We start from the raw sequence: 13,948 nt of genomic DNA on the forward strand, positions 1-13,948 counted from the left end.
CCTGTTCATACTCTTTGCTCCAACTCCTTGAGGAACAATCAACATAGGCAGCCCCATCCACAGGTTGCTTCTCGAGGGGCTTCTACACTACTCGAGTTGGTTCAAACCAATCTTTGCAAATCTATGGGCACAACCTCCCTTGGGAAAGGCCAAGTATCGTATGCTGGTTATTGACAATTTCAACCATTCTGTGTAGCCCTACTTCTTGAAGTACAAGAGCAAGGCATACTCCAATTTCTACAAGTGAAAGGTTTTTGCAAAAACACAAACGTCTTTCAAGGTTCGCAATGTATGAGCAGACCACAACAACAAGGTTTGTTCTAGCATATTTTATTAAGTTTGCCGGGACCACGATATTCACATGCAGTACTCCCATCCAAACACACCATCCGAGAATGGTACAGTGGAGCACACCAATTGAATCATGCTCGAAATTGCCCAATCAATGTTGAGACATAGAAATCTCCATCATTTTCTTTGGGGTGAGGCAATGGCTCCAACAATTCATATCCGCAATAGGTTCCCTACTTCAGCGTTGCAAGATATGACTCCCTATGAGACTTTCTTTGAGAAGAAGCCTTCAGTATCCCACTTTCGCATCTTAGAATGCGATACATATATCCATGTGGACAAAAAGAAAAAAGTGTCTTGGAGGAGGAGATTTATGTCTCGACTCTCAGAGCATCCTAGTTTTCTTGTGCAAGGGAAGAACCATGTTTACAGGTTGCGGAAGGCTCTCTATGGCCTAAAGCAAGCTCCTCAAGCTTGGTACCAAAGGATTGATTGATTCTTCTTATAGAGTGACTTCAATCAATCCAATCATGACCCCAACCTTTATTACAAAGTTGAGGGTGCCATGTGTGTCTTGGTCATTTTGTATGTTAGTAACCTTATTATCGCAAGGACTGCCTCACAATAGGTTGATCGAGCTCAAAAGTTATAGCACCAACAATTTGACATAACGAGTCTTGGGATCCTACGCTTCTTCCTTGGTTTGGAGATTTATCAAATGGCACAGGCATCTTGAAATTCCAACACAGGTGTAAAATCTCTCTCCCTTTCCAACATGGAACGCATTACGTTGAAATAGTGGTCTCCGAGGGGAGCATGCATTACAGCATGTACATTTTTTAAGCAACTGGTTACATCTTCGAGTTCCTTTCAGAGTTTGGCATGGCCAAGTGTCAACCTATTTCTTGGCCCATGGACCCAAAGTCCAACTTATTGACAATCGGAGATCCCCTTCCAACTGTTGTCTTCCTTTATGAAGATTCCTACTCGGACACTCATTAGAGAACCGCTTTGCGTGTTTTGCGCTATTTACAAGGGACTCAATCCTACGGGATCATGTATGGAGAGGGAGCCACTCTTCTAGATGGAGTGACTCAAACTGAGCAAGTAATGTGGATTCAAGACAATCCACTACAAGTTTTGCTTTCTCCCTTGATTTAGGCGCTATCTCATGAAGCAATAAGCAACAGCCTACTGTGGCACTTTCTTCTACAAAGGCTGAGCACTAAGCATGGATAATCAAAGTGCCTTAGCTCTAGCCAAGAGCCCTGTGTTTCATGCTCACACGAAACACATAAAGATTCAGTATCATTATTACAAGAGCAAATCATGGATTCCAAGTTAGCAGTAGTCTACTATCCTACGGCAAACAATGCCATAAGGACATTACCTCTTATATTTCAACCCGATCCCTTTAAAGGGGAGAAGAAGAAATGTGATGAAACGAACATAAATTCATAGCTCGTCAAATGGAAGGCATATTTGATTTATATCCGTAAACACGGGGAAGAACATGTGAATGACAATTCTTCGAATTAACCAACTTAATCAATTCACCATGAAAATTAAAGGAAACGGGAAGAGAGAGAGAGAGAGAGAGAGAGAGAGAGAGAGAGTGTGTGTGTGTGTGTGTGAGAGAGAGAGACTCGACACCACGTTGAGAGGGGAACCGGCTCCTCCTCCTTTACAGAAATTTATTGAAACAAACCACGGACATTGAGTCCCTGAACCATATACAAAAGGGCTGATTTGCTGTAATTCTGAAAACTAGGATTTTTGAAACCCTAATTTCTGCAAACTCCGAGCAACAAGCTGATTTTCTTCTTTAGTGCTTGGATTAGATCAAGCTAAGTAGAAAGTACTGCTTGGATGAGAGATAGATAGGAGAGTACAAAGCATGTGGCTGAAATTTCAGCATAAAAGCTTATTTCAAATGAAGAGAGAGCATAGTTATCTAGAACGGGGAACGGGAATGGGAATGGGACCCCCTCGAACGGGGAGAATAGGAGCAGGAACAAGGGAAACGGTACATCTTAAGTGTCCCAAATATGCCTTACATGACCCAAATTGCCCCAAAGAATGTCCCTCTAATAGCCCCAATATCCCTCAATGCTCCAAATTGACCCAAATGTCCCAAAATTGGCTTGATTATCCCCATAGCTCCAAATTGCCCTGAATTGCCCCAATTATCCTAATTTTCCTTGAGATTAGACAACATAAATGGATGATTACCTTGGAATTTAGAATAAGCTGAAATTTAATATGCAACCAAAGCTTTCCAATAAGCAGCATCATGGGCTCTGCATGATCTTTATATGCCATCCCAATTTTCCCAATGAGTCCCATCCATAGTTACCTGGAACAAGGAACGGGAACGGGAACGGGAACGGGAATGGGAACCCTTGGAACGGAGGGAACGTCCAAGGTCAGGAAACGGGAACTAGGGGAACGGCACATGTCTTAAGTGCCCCAAATATGCCCTGCATGACCCAAATTGCCCCAAAAAATATCCCTTTAATTGCCCCAATACCCTTCAATGCTCCAAATTGTCCCAAATGTCCCAAAATTAACTTGATTACCCCCATGGCTCCAAATTGCCCTAAATTGTCCCAATCATCCCAATTTCCCTTGAAATTAGATAATATAAATGGATGTTGTGATTTGCAAGAGTTGATAATGCATCAAATTTGAACTTGATTGGCTTGTGGATTGTCTTGACACTTTGAATCTTCAACCACAGAGAGAGAGAGAGAGAGAGATTAGTGTATACACATTAGGCAATGGAGATGGGTAAACATATGGTAGGAGTGTGACATAAGCAAAAAGAAAAAACCATGTCAAGTATCCTTCGAGAATTTGAAGCATGAACTGGCAAAAGCACCAACCCTAAAAGCACCTAAAAGGAACCAGTAGGCTTGGACAACCGTTCCAAACAGGGAACAGTAGGAAATAGCCTTGGGATTAGCAGGGAATGGTAGGGAACGGCCTTGGGAACCGCAAGGAACATTCCCTCGTCGTTTCACCTCTTCGAGGGGTTTGGAATGCGTCAAAGGCTATTCCTACAGGCCGAAACGACCGTTCCTTGTTTCTATGAGAGAGAGACCTCCAATCTATACGTGTGGGGCTTGGATGCTCAAAAGTGAAAAGCAAAGGTTACAAATGACAAGTATTTGCTTAACATGACAAGTATAGGGACACTTGTCTCTTCAAAATGACACATGTCCTATTCTAAATACCACGTAACTTTTCCAAAGAAAAAAGCTTCTAAATCTTCTACTCTAGAAATCTCCCAAATAGTTCAGAATTTGAGATAGCTATTGAAAACACAAAATTGTTCCTTACAAAATTCCAAAGCCTTTGATGCGAACAAAATTTTCATTTGAGCAACTTTTTAAAACAATAACCTTCTAAATTTTAGGAGTCACCAAATTTAGATTCCGAAGAGCTTCATTATACAAGTTCACCGATTTATAATTCATTTCTTTGATCATGAGCATCTAGTTTCACTTTCTAAAATCACTTATCATATATGTTTCTAGTCAATCTAACTATCTGAGTACAAAAGTCTTAGTTATTCTAAGCTTTCTAGTCAATCTAACTATCCAACTAAACTTTAATTTCTCTTGGGCATCTCGTCAATGCCAAGTATAATTATAGGGCGTGCTCGCCATTGGCCACGCCTAAATAGAAAAATAAACATTTAATTATATTTTGAAATACTCACTAATACAAATCACCTTTCAAAGTACACGAGCATCAAATTAATTTGAATCATTGAGCCAATATGTCTTGGTAGCAATTTATATACAAAAGGTTTATTACATCCCTTCAACTTGAAATCCGTCTTGTGCTCAAGACGTTGCTTGAAGTATTTCTAATCCTATAACTTCTTCATAAGCTACAAGTACTTCTAGATAGTTTTTAAAATACTCTTCTAACATCCATTTAGAATCTAAATGAGAGTAATAAATTTCATAATGAATTTTTTTAAAATGTTTCTTCCTCATTTCTTGACCATATGAAATACTATTTGCTCTGGTTAAAATATCTCCTCCTCTTCATCTACATCAAGTGGATTCTCTATTACAGGTTTCAATGATAAAGGCCCTTCATAAGGCTTCAAAATATGGATATAAAAAGCATTATGAATTCTCCAATGCTCTAAAAGTTGTAATCTATAACAAACATCATTAATCTTTTCAATCACTTAAAATGGCCCATAATTTCTTGCTATAAACTTAATGACTTAGGATGAAGGCTTGTTAGAGCTTCTTAGATGAGCTTTGTCAAATTTCAGTCACACCCAATCTCCTTCTTGTAAAATCAAGTGTCTTCAATGCTTATCTATTGTTTTCTTCAATTTTTCTTGAGATCTTTGAATAGCTCGTCTAACTTAGGCAAAAGTTGTATACATATCACGCACAAACTCGTCTGCATGAAATATCTCCTCCTTTATTTTGAGAATAGGTAGTAATAGTGTTTTTCCATATATAATTTCAAATTGTGCTTTACCTATAGAAGTATGAATTGTGTTTTTATAGCTAGATTCTACCAAGGTAAATGCTTTTTCAATTGTTGGTTGGCTTCATGGCAATAGCACTTCAGCATATTCAATATTGTGAGATTGACTATCTCACTTTAACCCTATTTGAGAATAATAAAAAGAACAAAAGTAAGCTTTGTATTCAAATTTTCAAAAGGAGCTCGCTAAAAAAAACTAGTAGTTCATGGATCTCTATCACCTACATCAGTAACCCATGATACTTAAAGATTTCTTGAATAAATATTCTAGCCATATATTGAAACTTGATAGTCTTCTTGACTGAAATGAAATGAGTCTGTTTGCTAAACATATCAATAACAATCCATATGTCATCATTGTCATTTGCTGATTTTGACAAGCCAAAAATAAAATCCATGGCAATGCTTTCCCAAGGTTGGCTCGGAATGGGTAATGGTTACAAAAGCCCTATAAGCTTTTGGTGATCAAACTTAATCTTTTGACACACAAGACATTCTATACCAAATAGTTCCAAGCCTCGTCGAAGACTTGGCCAAAAGAAATACATTTCAAGTGCCTTAGTTGTGGCCAAAATGCCACGATGAGCCATGTAAGAAGCCATATAGCATTCTTCCATTACTGTAGGCCTAAAATCTTTAGTAACACACAACTTATTCTACATCAAAAGAAATCCATCCTAAAATCTTTAGTAACGCATAACTTATTCTCCATCAAAAGAAATCCATCTTTGATAACATAAGAGTTTACCTTTTAACAAGTAGTAAACTCTCCCAAATGATTTTAAAATCTTCACCAGAAACATACATGTCCCTCATACTAGCGAAATCTATATGATGAATTATGAACACTGCATGAATCTAAGATCTTCTTGACAGGGTTATGAACACTGCATGAATCTGAGATCTTCTTGACAGGGCATTAGCTATCTTGTTTTGCTTTCCAAAAATATGCAATATTCGACAATTAAATTAAGCTAAATAATTGGCCCATTCAATATGCTTCTCAGAAATCTTTAGTTGGTTGAGAAAATGTCTCAAACTGTCATGGTCCGTCTTGATGAGAAATTCTCCACCTAAAAGATAGTGTCTTCCATCTTTTAAAGCTTGAATGATGGTCGTTAACTCCTTTTCATAGGTGGTAGCATTCTTTTTTGCATTTTGCAACCTTCCACTTGCATAAGCAACTGCATACCCTTCGTGGTTTAAGACTGCACCAATGTAATCTCCTGAAGCATCACGTTCCACAAAGAATAATTTTGACAAATTAGGTATAATCAAAACACGCCCTTTGTGGATATAGAACTTTAGAGCCTCAAAAGCTTTCTTCTCAGGTTTGATCCACCGGAATGCCACTGCTTTCTTGGTTAAATCATGCAATTGTCCCAGTGACTACTACAAACCATTTAATGAATCTCTTGCAATAAAAGCATAATCTCTAGAAACTTTGAACTTCATGAATATTAGTCAATTTTGGCCATTCTACAATAGCCTTGACTTTTTTTGGATCCATTTCAATCCCATCTTTGGATACAATATGGCCTAGTGAATCTCTTCTAAAAAATTTCACTCTTTTTACCATTCACATAAAGTTTGTATTTGCAGGATTCCTAAAACACTATTTTTAAGTGTTGCTTATGCCTTTCTTTATCTTTTGAATGAACCAAAATATCATCAAAGAAAGTACCTATTAACTTCCAATGTACTCTAAAGATTATTTCCATCATTCTATTAAAGATTACAAGAGCATTGGTGAGACCAAATGATAGCTCAAGAAACTCATACAAACCAAAAGTTGTCCTGAATACTGTTTTATGAATATCTTAAGGAGCAATCCTTATCTGATGGTAGCCACCCTTCAAGTCAATCTGACTGAATACTTTGGATCCATCCAATCTATCCAAAATATCCTCAATTTATCCAAAATAGCATCAATTCTTGGAATGGAAAACATATTCCGAATTTTAATTTTATTTGGGACCTGTAGTCCACACACATGCACCAAGATCCATCTTTCTTCTGCACTGGAGGACTGGAAAGCAAAAATGTAAGAAACTGGGTCTTCTTAGACCCTTCTCCAAGAGCTCATTCACTTGCTTTATAATCTCCTCTTGTTGTGTTGGACTCACATGATAGGGTAGCCTACTTCGAGGTAAGCTCCCAGGAACAAGATCTATGTGATGATCTTCTGGCCTCTCTAGTGGTAACTGTGAAAAAATTCCCTAACGCAGAAACACAAATAACACCGTACAACAAAGCACAAACTGATAAAAAGACACAATTAGGGTTAGGGTAACTCAGAGACAATCAACACAAAGAATGAATGAAGTGATATGACTATTAAATATACAATCCTCATGCAGCAAACACACTATAGTGAATGAATATTGTACCTTGAACTCCTGTATCTCAAGGATCAGGGTAGGGATAATGAGCTAGAGAGTGTGTCGTACTCCGAAAGGATCCATATCGAAGGCGAATAAGAAAAGGCATCCGAATGTCAAACACGAGCAAACGCAGCCAAGGAAGACTAGATCTAATGCAGGCCGCAATGCATGAGTAAGACTAAAAACGCAAAAAAAACAAGCAGCAACAATCAGCATACTGAAATCAACTCCGAACAATGTGTAGTAGGCTGGAAACATGCGTCAAATTGTCGTAGACAACAATGGCCAACTTGGACTGCAATGTCCTCCCATCTAGGGTGAGGCAGCAAGCTAAAATACCTGAAATCTATAAAAACGAGATTAAGGATGAATGGAGGGCGGCATACCTATTTATAGAAAGTTTGGGTCCTCCCAAGTGGGTATGTGCTTATGGGATACAGATACTCTCTAGGAACAAATTTCTTTTTAAATAAACAAGATTTTTTCCTTAATTAAGCATGTTTTGAAACTGTTTAAGTAAAGCTAATGCATTTTTAACTCAAAACCCCCTATTAGGTTAACAACGGTGGCACAAGAAGTAGGCCAAACAAGCCCTTTTTTTCTTTATCTTTTACCCCAAAGCATCCCATCCCAAAGCAACCAGAGCATCAGACAAAGGATGCACGTCGACTACCCAGTGGCCTACTAAGACTACAGAGACGATGGTTATCTTACTAAGGGAGCCCAAGTGATCACCCCAAAGAGGCTAGGGCATTCTTCTAGATAAAGAAGCTTCTAAATTTTCTACTCTAAAAATCTCTCAAATGATTAAAAATATGAAATAGCTGCTGAAGACAAAATTGTTCCTTGAGAAATTCTGGAGCCTTTGACACGAACAGAATTTTCATTTGAGCAACTTTCAAAAATAATAACCTCTTAAATTTTAGGAGTCACCAAATTTAGATTCCAAAGAGCTTCATTATATAGATTCACTAATTCATGGTTTATTCGTTTGATCATAAGCATCTAATTTCACTTTCTGAAATCACTCATTATGTGTGTTTAACATCAATCTAACTATCTGAGTATAAAAATCTTAGTCATTCTAAGCTTTCTAGTCAATCTGTCTATCTAACTAATTTCTCTTAGGCATCTCATTAATGATAACCCAAGTATAATTATAGAGCATTTTAGCCATTGGCCACCCTTAAATAGAAAAATAAACATTTGATCATATTTTAAAACACACACGTAATACAAATCGCCTTTCAAAATACATGAGCATCAAATTAAATTGAATCATTAAGCCAATATGATTGGTAGCAATTATATACAAAAGGTTAGTTACATATTAGTTTTATGATGCTCAATGCATCAAGCAAATACAAATCGTGTTAAAGGAAAAGGCATATGCTTAGTGGGCAGGGCTATGCTCCAAGCTAGTGAAGTGGCAGGGGCTGATTTTCAATTTGTTTTTCAGAGACGTTCTGTAACCAATGACCGGATTGAAAATTTTCAAAAATTATTCAAGCTTGATATAGGAAATAAGAGCTTGGATGCATATTCACAGGAGTTTAAAGATCTTTTGCACAAAATGAAGGTCTTGGATAATCCTCACGCGTTGCTCTACATGCAATACTTTTTTGTACTACCGCCGAACTACTAGATCGAGATACTCCACAATCTGCTTCATCTGGAGTCTTAGAAGTAGACTTTGCCTTCTTGCTTCGAGGACACTCGATCACCACGAAAGTAACCCATCTAATGGCAAGTGAAGCAACGGCCCTTCAAGTGATCCTGGCTACAAGTGACCTTGCACTTACCATACTTCTTTTTATGCAACTCTGAAGACAACGTCAAGTTGCTATCAAAGTAGCTAACTTCGTTTACTTAAAAACAGAGGCACCTCGATGGAAATTCCCTATCGACTGGTTGCCCCTACTCACAACCAAAATATTATCAAAATTATTTACATACCTATAGACGTTGTTTAATCCAATCACTCCTCGCCCGTCATTGAGAGTTGGCTTTGATATCAACTATAAGACCTACTCTCCTAATGCGCAACTCAATAGAAGAAAAGAAAACCCAAGAAAAAGAAAAAAGATCCTTAAGTCTTTATAATACAGATTCGTACAATTATTAGTTTTATGAGCCCAAGCTCTTTCCAACAAGCTCTTCACTCTGTCTCAATCCGCCTCAAACAGTCTTCACCTTGATCAAGCCACAAACACTTTGACTCACCATGATCTTGCACACAATCTAGCACGCAAATCGACTCACTCGTTGCTCCTCACAACTCGACACAAACAGAAGAAGAACAAGAAGATACGAAAGCTAAACACCACAAGGATGATCACCACAATGATCCTCACAAGTCCTCGTCTGCCCATTTTATGAAGGCCCTAAAATTCGTGCTACCGACGCCCAATTTGCAGCCAACACTTTTTTTCTTTCATTACTTTTGTTGATCATCGCTTCATGTGTCTAAATTTTTTTTTTAATGGCACATCATCAAGACAAAAGCTATATTTTTGGGGCCAAAAAAAAAAATGATGCCTCTAGCATTCATGATGGAAAAACATCAACTTGCTGCCCATAATCCACATAATGGCCTGCATATGCATCTCGTCTCTTACACATTCCTTCGTCCATGCATCCTTGCAATTCTTTTCATGCATGCTTCCTTGACCATGTCATCCACCTCCATTTGTCCCATCGCATGCCCAACATATGAGCATCTATGTATGCATGTGGTGCCTAGGTGCATTACTACTAGGTACTGCACAAAAAAGAGTTCCCATCAGCTATGTTGTAATATGTACCAAAAAGATCTTTAAGGGGGTACTTAGCAATAGTCTGCCCAAAGCATGGTATTGGCAAATGGAGCCAAGTATAGTAATGACAATCAAATATTTGGGCATTGATATTAACAGTGATATATTCAGCAATATCAGGCAGCTTCATTACATAAAACATAGTCATGTATAGTCATGACAATCAAAGATTTGGGCATTGATATTAACAGTGATATATTCAGCAATATCAGGCAGCTTCATTACATAAAACATGGATGAAACAGAACCCTTCAATGCTTCAAGGAAATTAAGCAATGTAGCAAAGACTACACACTAGACTCTAGTGACGAGCAAAAGCTACCTAATGGGTTTCACTCTTACCATTCTTGACTTTCATTTTAGCTGAGTGCTTTAAGTCTGCCTTTGTTACTTGTCAAGTCCCTAATGACCAATAGACAAAGTTGAGTGTGCTTAACTATATGGGAATCCAAGATGGTACTCTGACATAAATCCTTGTCTTTGTACTTTCCATGTCCATCCGTGGAACTTCTCAATTTTCTTTGTATTTCGAAATAGAAAAGGCAAAATAATCTGGTAACTATCAGACAATAAGCAAAGGTATGTGCCACAAAATTGACACAGCAACTTCTCCAACTGACCAAAGTCTTCTCGTGTACAATAAATACAAGTACAGAACCTAATGGTACTAAGGCGTAATGAAGACTGATCATATGGCATCTAAATCATGAAACTTATATGTTGTGATGATCCGTTGGATGGCAAAAGTCATGGTCAAGTGCATGATCTCAAAGACAAGACAAACTAGATCAAACAATAAGCCTCAAACATGGCGTCTTGATCCTGCAATTCAGCAACATGACCAATGATACTGAACCAGCAAGCGCATACCAGCATTTTTCATGTATACCATATACTTGCGAGATAAAATGCCTCTGCTAACGCGGTGCGAACATAGCCATGACAAGTGACATATAGTGATAAAAGGAAGTGACACAAGACCAATGATACCAAACCAGCGAGTGCATAACAGCATTTTACATGTCTACAGTATATTTGCACGATAAAACACCTGTGCGAGAAAGTGGCACGAATATGAACTAGTGTGATGGAACGTCATGTATGGTGATAACAACAGAATAAGCAGTCCGCGGGGGGAAATACATACCTTTTCTTGAGTGTGTAGCACTTGGGCAGCACACGGGTGACTAATGGAGACCCAGGATTGTACAGCAGCTGAATGGGGTGTCCTGTGAATCCACTGAGCAGGTCCTCTAAGAAGTGGAACTCTAGCAGGTGATACAAGAAGATGGCCAGGAGGCTCCAGAGGAGAAGGACGTACTGCCAGGCGGGCACATTGGCCGCAGCCCAGAGCAAGAGCGCAAGGGGGTCCTCGGAGCCTGCAGGTTCGCCCATTCTCTCTTCAGCAATTCTTCATCCAGTGAGGGAAATGGCCCAATTTTGCTTGCTCGGCCGTGTTCTAGAAGCAGAAGCCGCAGCAGCCCAATTTTGCTCCTTTTGACTCTGATCTAGTGCGCACTGGAGGAGGAGGGGAAGAACAAGAAGAAGCCGGCGTTTTATGCGCACAGAAGACGAAGAGAGAGCTGCCCCGAGGCCGATTTCTTTCTCGGCTTCGTTCGGTGCGCAAAAACGACGCCGAGACGATGATGATTGACGATGCCAAAGAAGAAGAAGAAGAAGAAGAAGAAGAAGTGAGAGGACGAATCGGAAGAGAATCGCGAGTACCAAAACAGGGAGATGACCCAAGTGGAAAGAAGATAGGCCTTTTGTTGGGTCACATGCTGCTGCTTTTTATCGGTCAAGGCTCGGCCTACAAAGAGCCCTTCCACACGCAACTGTAATCTATTTTCAAGGGGTTGCCATGGTAGCTTTATTTGGGATGTCGTCCAAGAACCCTAGGGGCATACCATCCCAAACGATGGCGAGTGCCCACGGTGTAGTTGGGAGGAATACATCTCCAAACCAGTCGAAACACACACACCCACCTCTATCAACAACTGAGCTACTGCTTGTTGACCAGTGTAATCTTACTTGGTGAGTTCTCTCAATAGCGAAAAAGCTATTGAGAATTCCTATTTAAAAATCATTGCATGTAAGAGCCCCTTCACCCCAACATTTAGAGGGGCTCCAAGAAATCACCACCGCCTTGGGAACACAGTGGGGTGTGATGACTTCTATTGTGAGGTACATGGATGCAAAAAGAATACCCAAGTCATAAAGTTGTCCACAAATGGTCAAATAATAATGTGTGTAGCATATGATGAGTGTCATGACTCTTTGCACTCAAAAACCCATATTTTGAAGGGTGCTAGCTTTGCACTACTAGCACTTTAGGGGAACAAAAGACCCATGCAAGCATTATGGCAAGACGAATTTGCTACAACTCTTAGAACCCATTGTTACCTCTACAAATACTAGATGCGAAGGGCTCTAATAGCTTTGACAAATACACAATAGTTGTTAAGAATGGAGCTCAATTACATGACCATGGTCCAGAGTGAAGAGTATGTGTGAATTGTAGAAGCCATTGCATCAAGATCAACAAATCTTCAATGATAAAGTCGGTAACATGTGCTATTGGGAGGAAACATTTCCTTAGAGTCCATGAGGGTTCTTCTTGCTACAGTTGAGGCAACATTATGTTTCTTACTCTATGGTCAGTGTGTTTTTTTATTTCTTGTCTTGCACTCCAAATAAGCAGGAATTTGAAAGGTCATTCTTTACTACATATGATTCAAGGTCTGCCTTGGACTAGTTTAATTTCATTGGCTAGTGTTTTTTATTTTCTCTAATTGCATTTTTTGCTTAGCAATAGCGTCTCTTGTGTAGCATTATTGGGAATAAAGGAGATTATTTCTACATCCTACCTTGATCCACTAGATTTACAACTGAGCTCATCCTCAACTACAAAATGTCCAGTGTGGATCTCCTTTCCTTCCTTGCGTAACTAGTTGGAAGGCAATGTCTTTACCATTGTCAAAATCCTAGGGTAGGGTTTTACATGTTCCCAATAAACTATTTTGGTCTCGTGCTCTCAGATAATGAGCATGCATTTTATGAAGAAGAGATCCTCCTAATGTACTGAAGCTTTATGATGCTAATGCAATATGAGTTGTTTGTAGAGGTCAAGTTTCCACCCTTTCCTGATGCTTGTTATGTGTGTAAAGAGTACTTTGGTAGAGACTACCCTAGGAAGGTAGGGTCTAAAGATGCTAAAGATGATGTGCAAGTCTTGGAAGCTCAACACCAATAACTCTCATCATCCTTATAGTTTGGAGGTTAAGCTAAGGTGTCTCAAAAGGTGGCCTCTACATCAACCTCTAAAAAAATGTCCAACATGGCTCGAGAAGTTGAAATCATCAATTCAAGCAGTGGAGAGAAGGCCACCACCGGAGTCACTATTGATAAGCAACAACAACAACTAGCAAAGAAATTATTGACATCAACCAATGGTGTTGCTCACATAAGGAGGATTCACAACGAAATGAAAATGCATAGACTACAAATAGATGTAATGAGAATTGATTCAATCTACACAACCGAAGTTGAAAATATCACTTTAAAGCATGGCCCAAACGGTGTTAGCAGAGAAGAGTGTTATTACTATCCACGATGGTCTTCAGTTTAAGAATTACTTTGATTACTTTCACACTTATCACGTTGGAGAGGAATAGATTGACCAAAAAAATTATGTGCATATCCCAGAATGTTCATTTTGTGCTCCAATGGTCAACAAAGAATACTCAATGCTTTTTTAGATTATGTACGTTGGATATTGATGCTATTCAAGAAATCAAGCTTGGGTGACATGATTGATCCTTGCTTAAGTTGGTGAAATATGCATGTTTCTTTAATATTTGTGAAAGGGACTCTTCTCCTTTTGTTAAAGAGGTACTTAAGGCTCAGAGGAGGCAGTTCTCTCTTATTGTAGGAATC

The 13,948-nt window shown here is 38.9% G+C and overlaps 1 protein-coding gene across 2 annotated transcripts in view; it reads right to left on the reverse strand.

Moving 5' to 3' along the window:
- LOC148020207 (uncharacterized) overlaps nt 1–11,785 on the reverse strand; it is a 79,132-nt gene extending 67,347 nt beyond the window's left edge. Inside the window, exon 1 of one of the 2 annotated variants that reach the window (XM_087700515.1) lies at nt 11,160–11,785. In XM_087700515.1, coding sequence (XP_087556641.1) covers nt 11,160–11,407 — 248 coding nt within the window. In that variant the 5' untranslated portion in view covers nt 11,408–11,785. The remainder of the gene's footprint in view (nt 1–11,159) is intronic. The other variant, XM_087700516.1, reaches the window with a different exon arrangement.
- Between the last annotated feature and the right edge of the window lie 2,163 nt (nt 11,786–13,948).

This window comes from Lygodium microphyllum, chromosome 19 (genome assembly GCF_053477565.2).
Source record: "Lygodium microphyllum isolate KBCC chromosome 19, Lygodium_microphyllum_v1.1.10, whole genome shotgun sequence".
Lineage (NCBI taxonomy): Eukaryota > Viridiplantae > Streptophyta > Polypodiopsida > Schizaeales > Lygodiaceae > Lygodium > Lygodium microphyllum.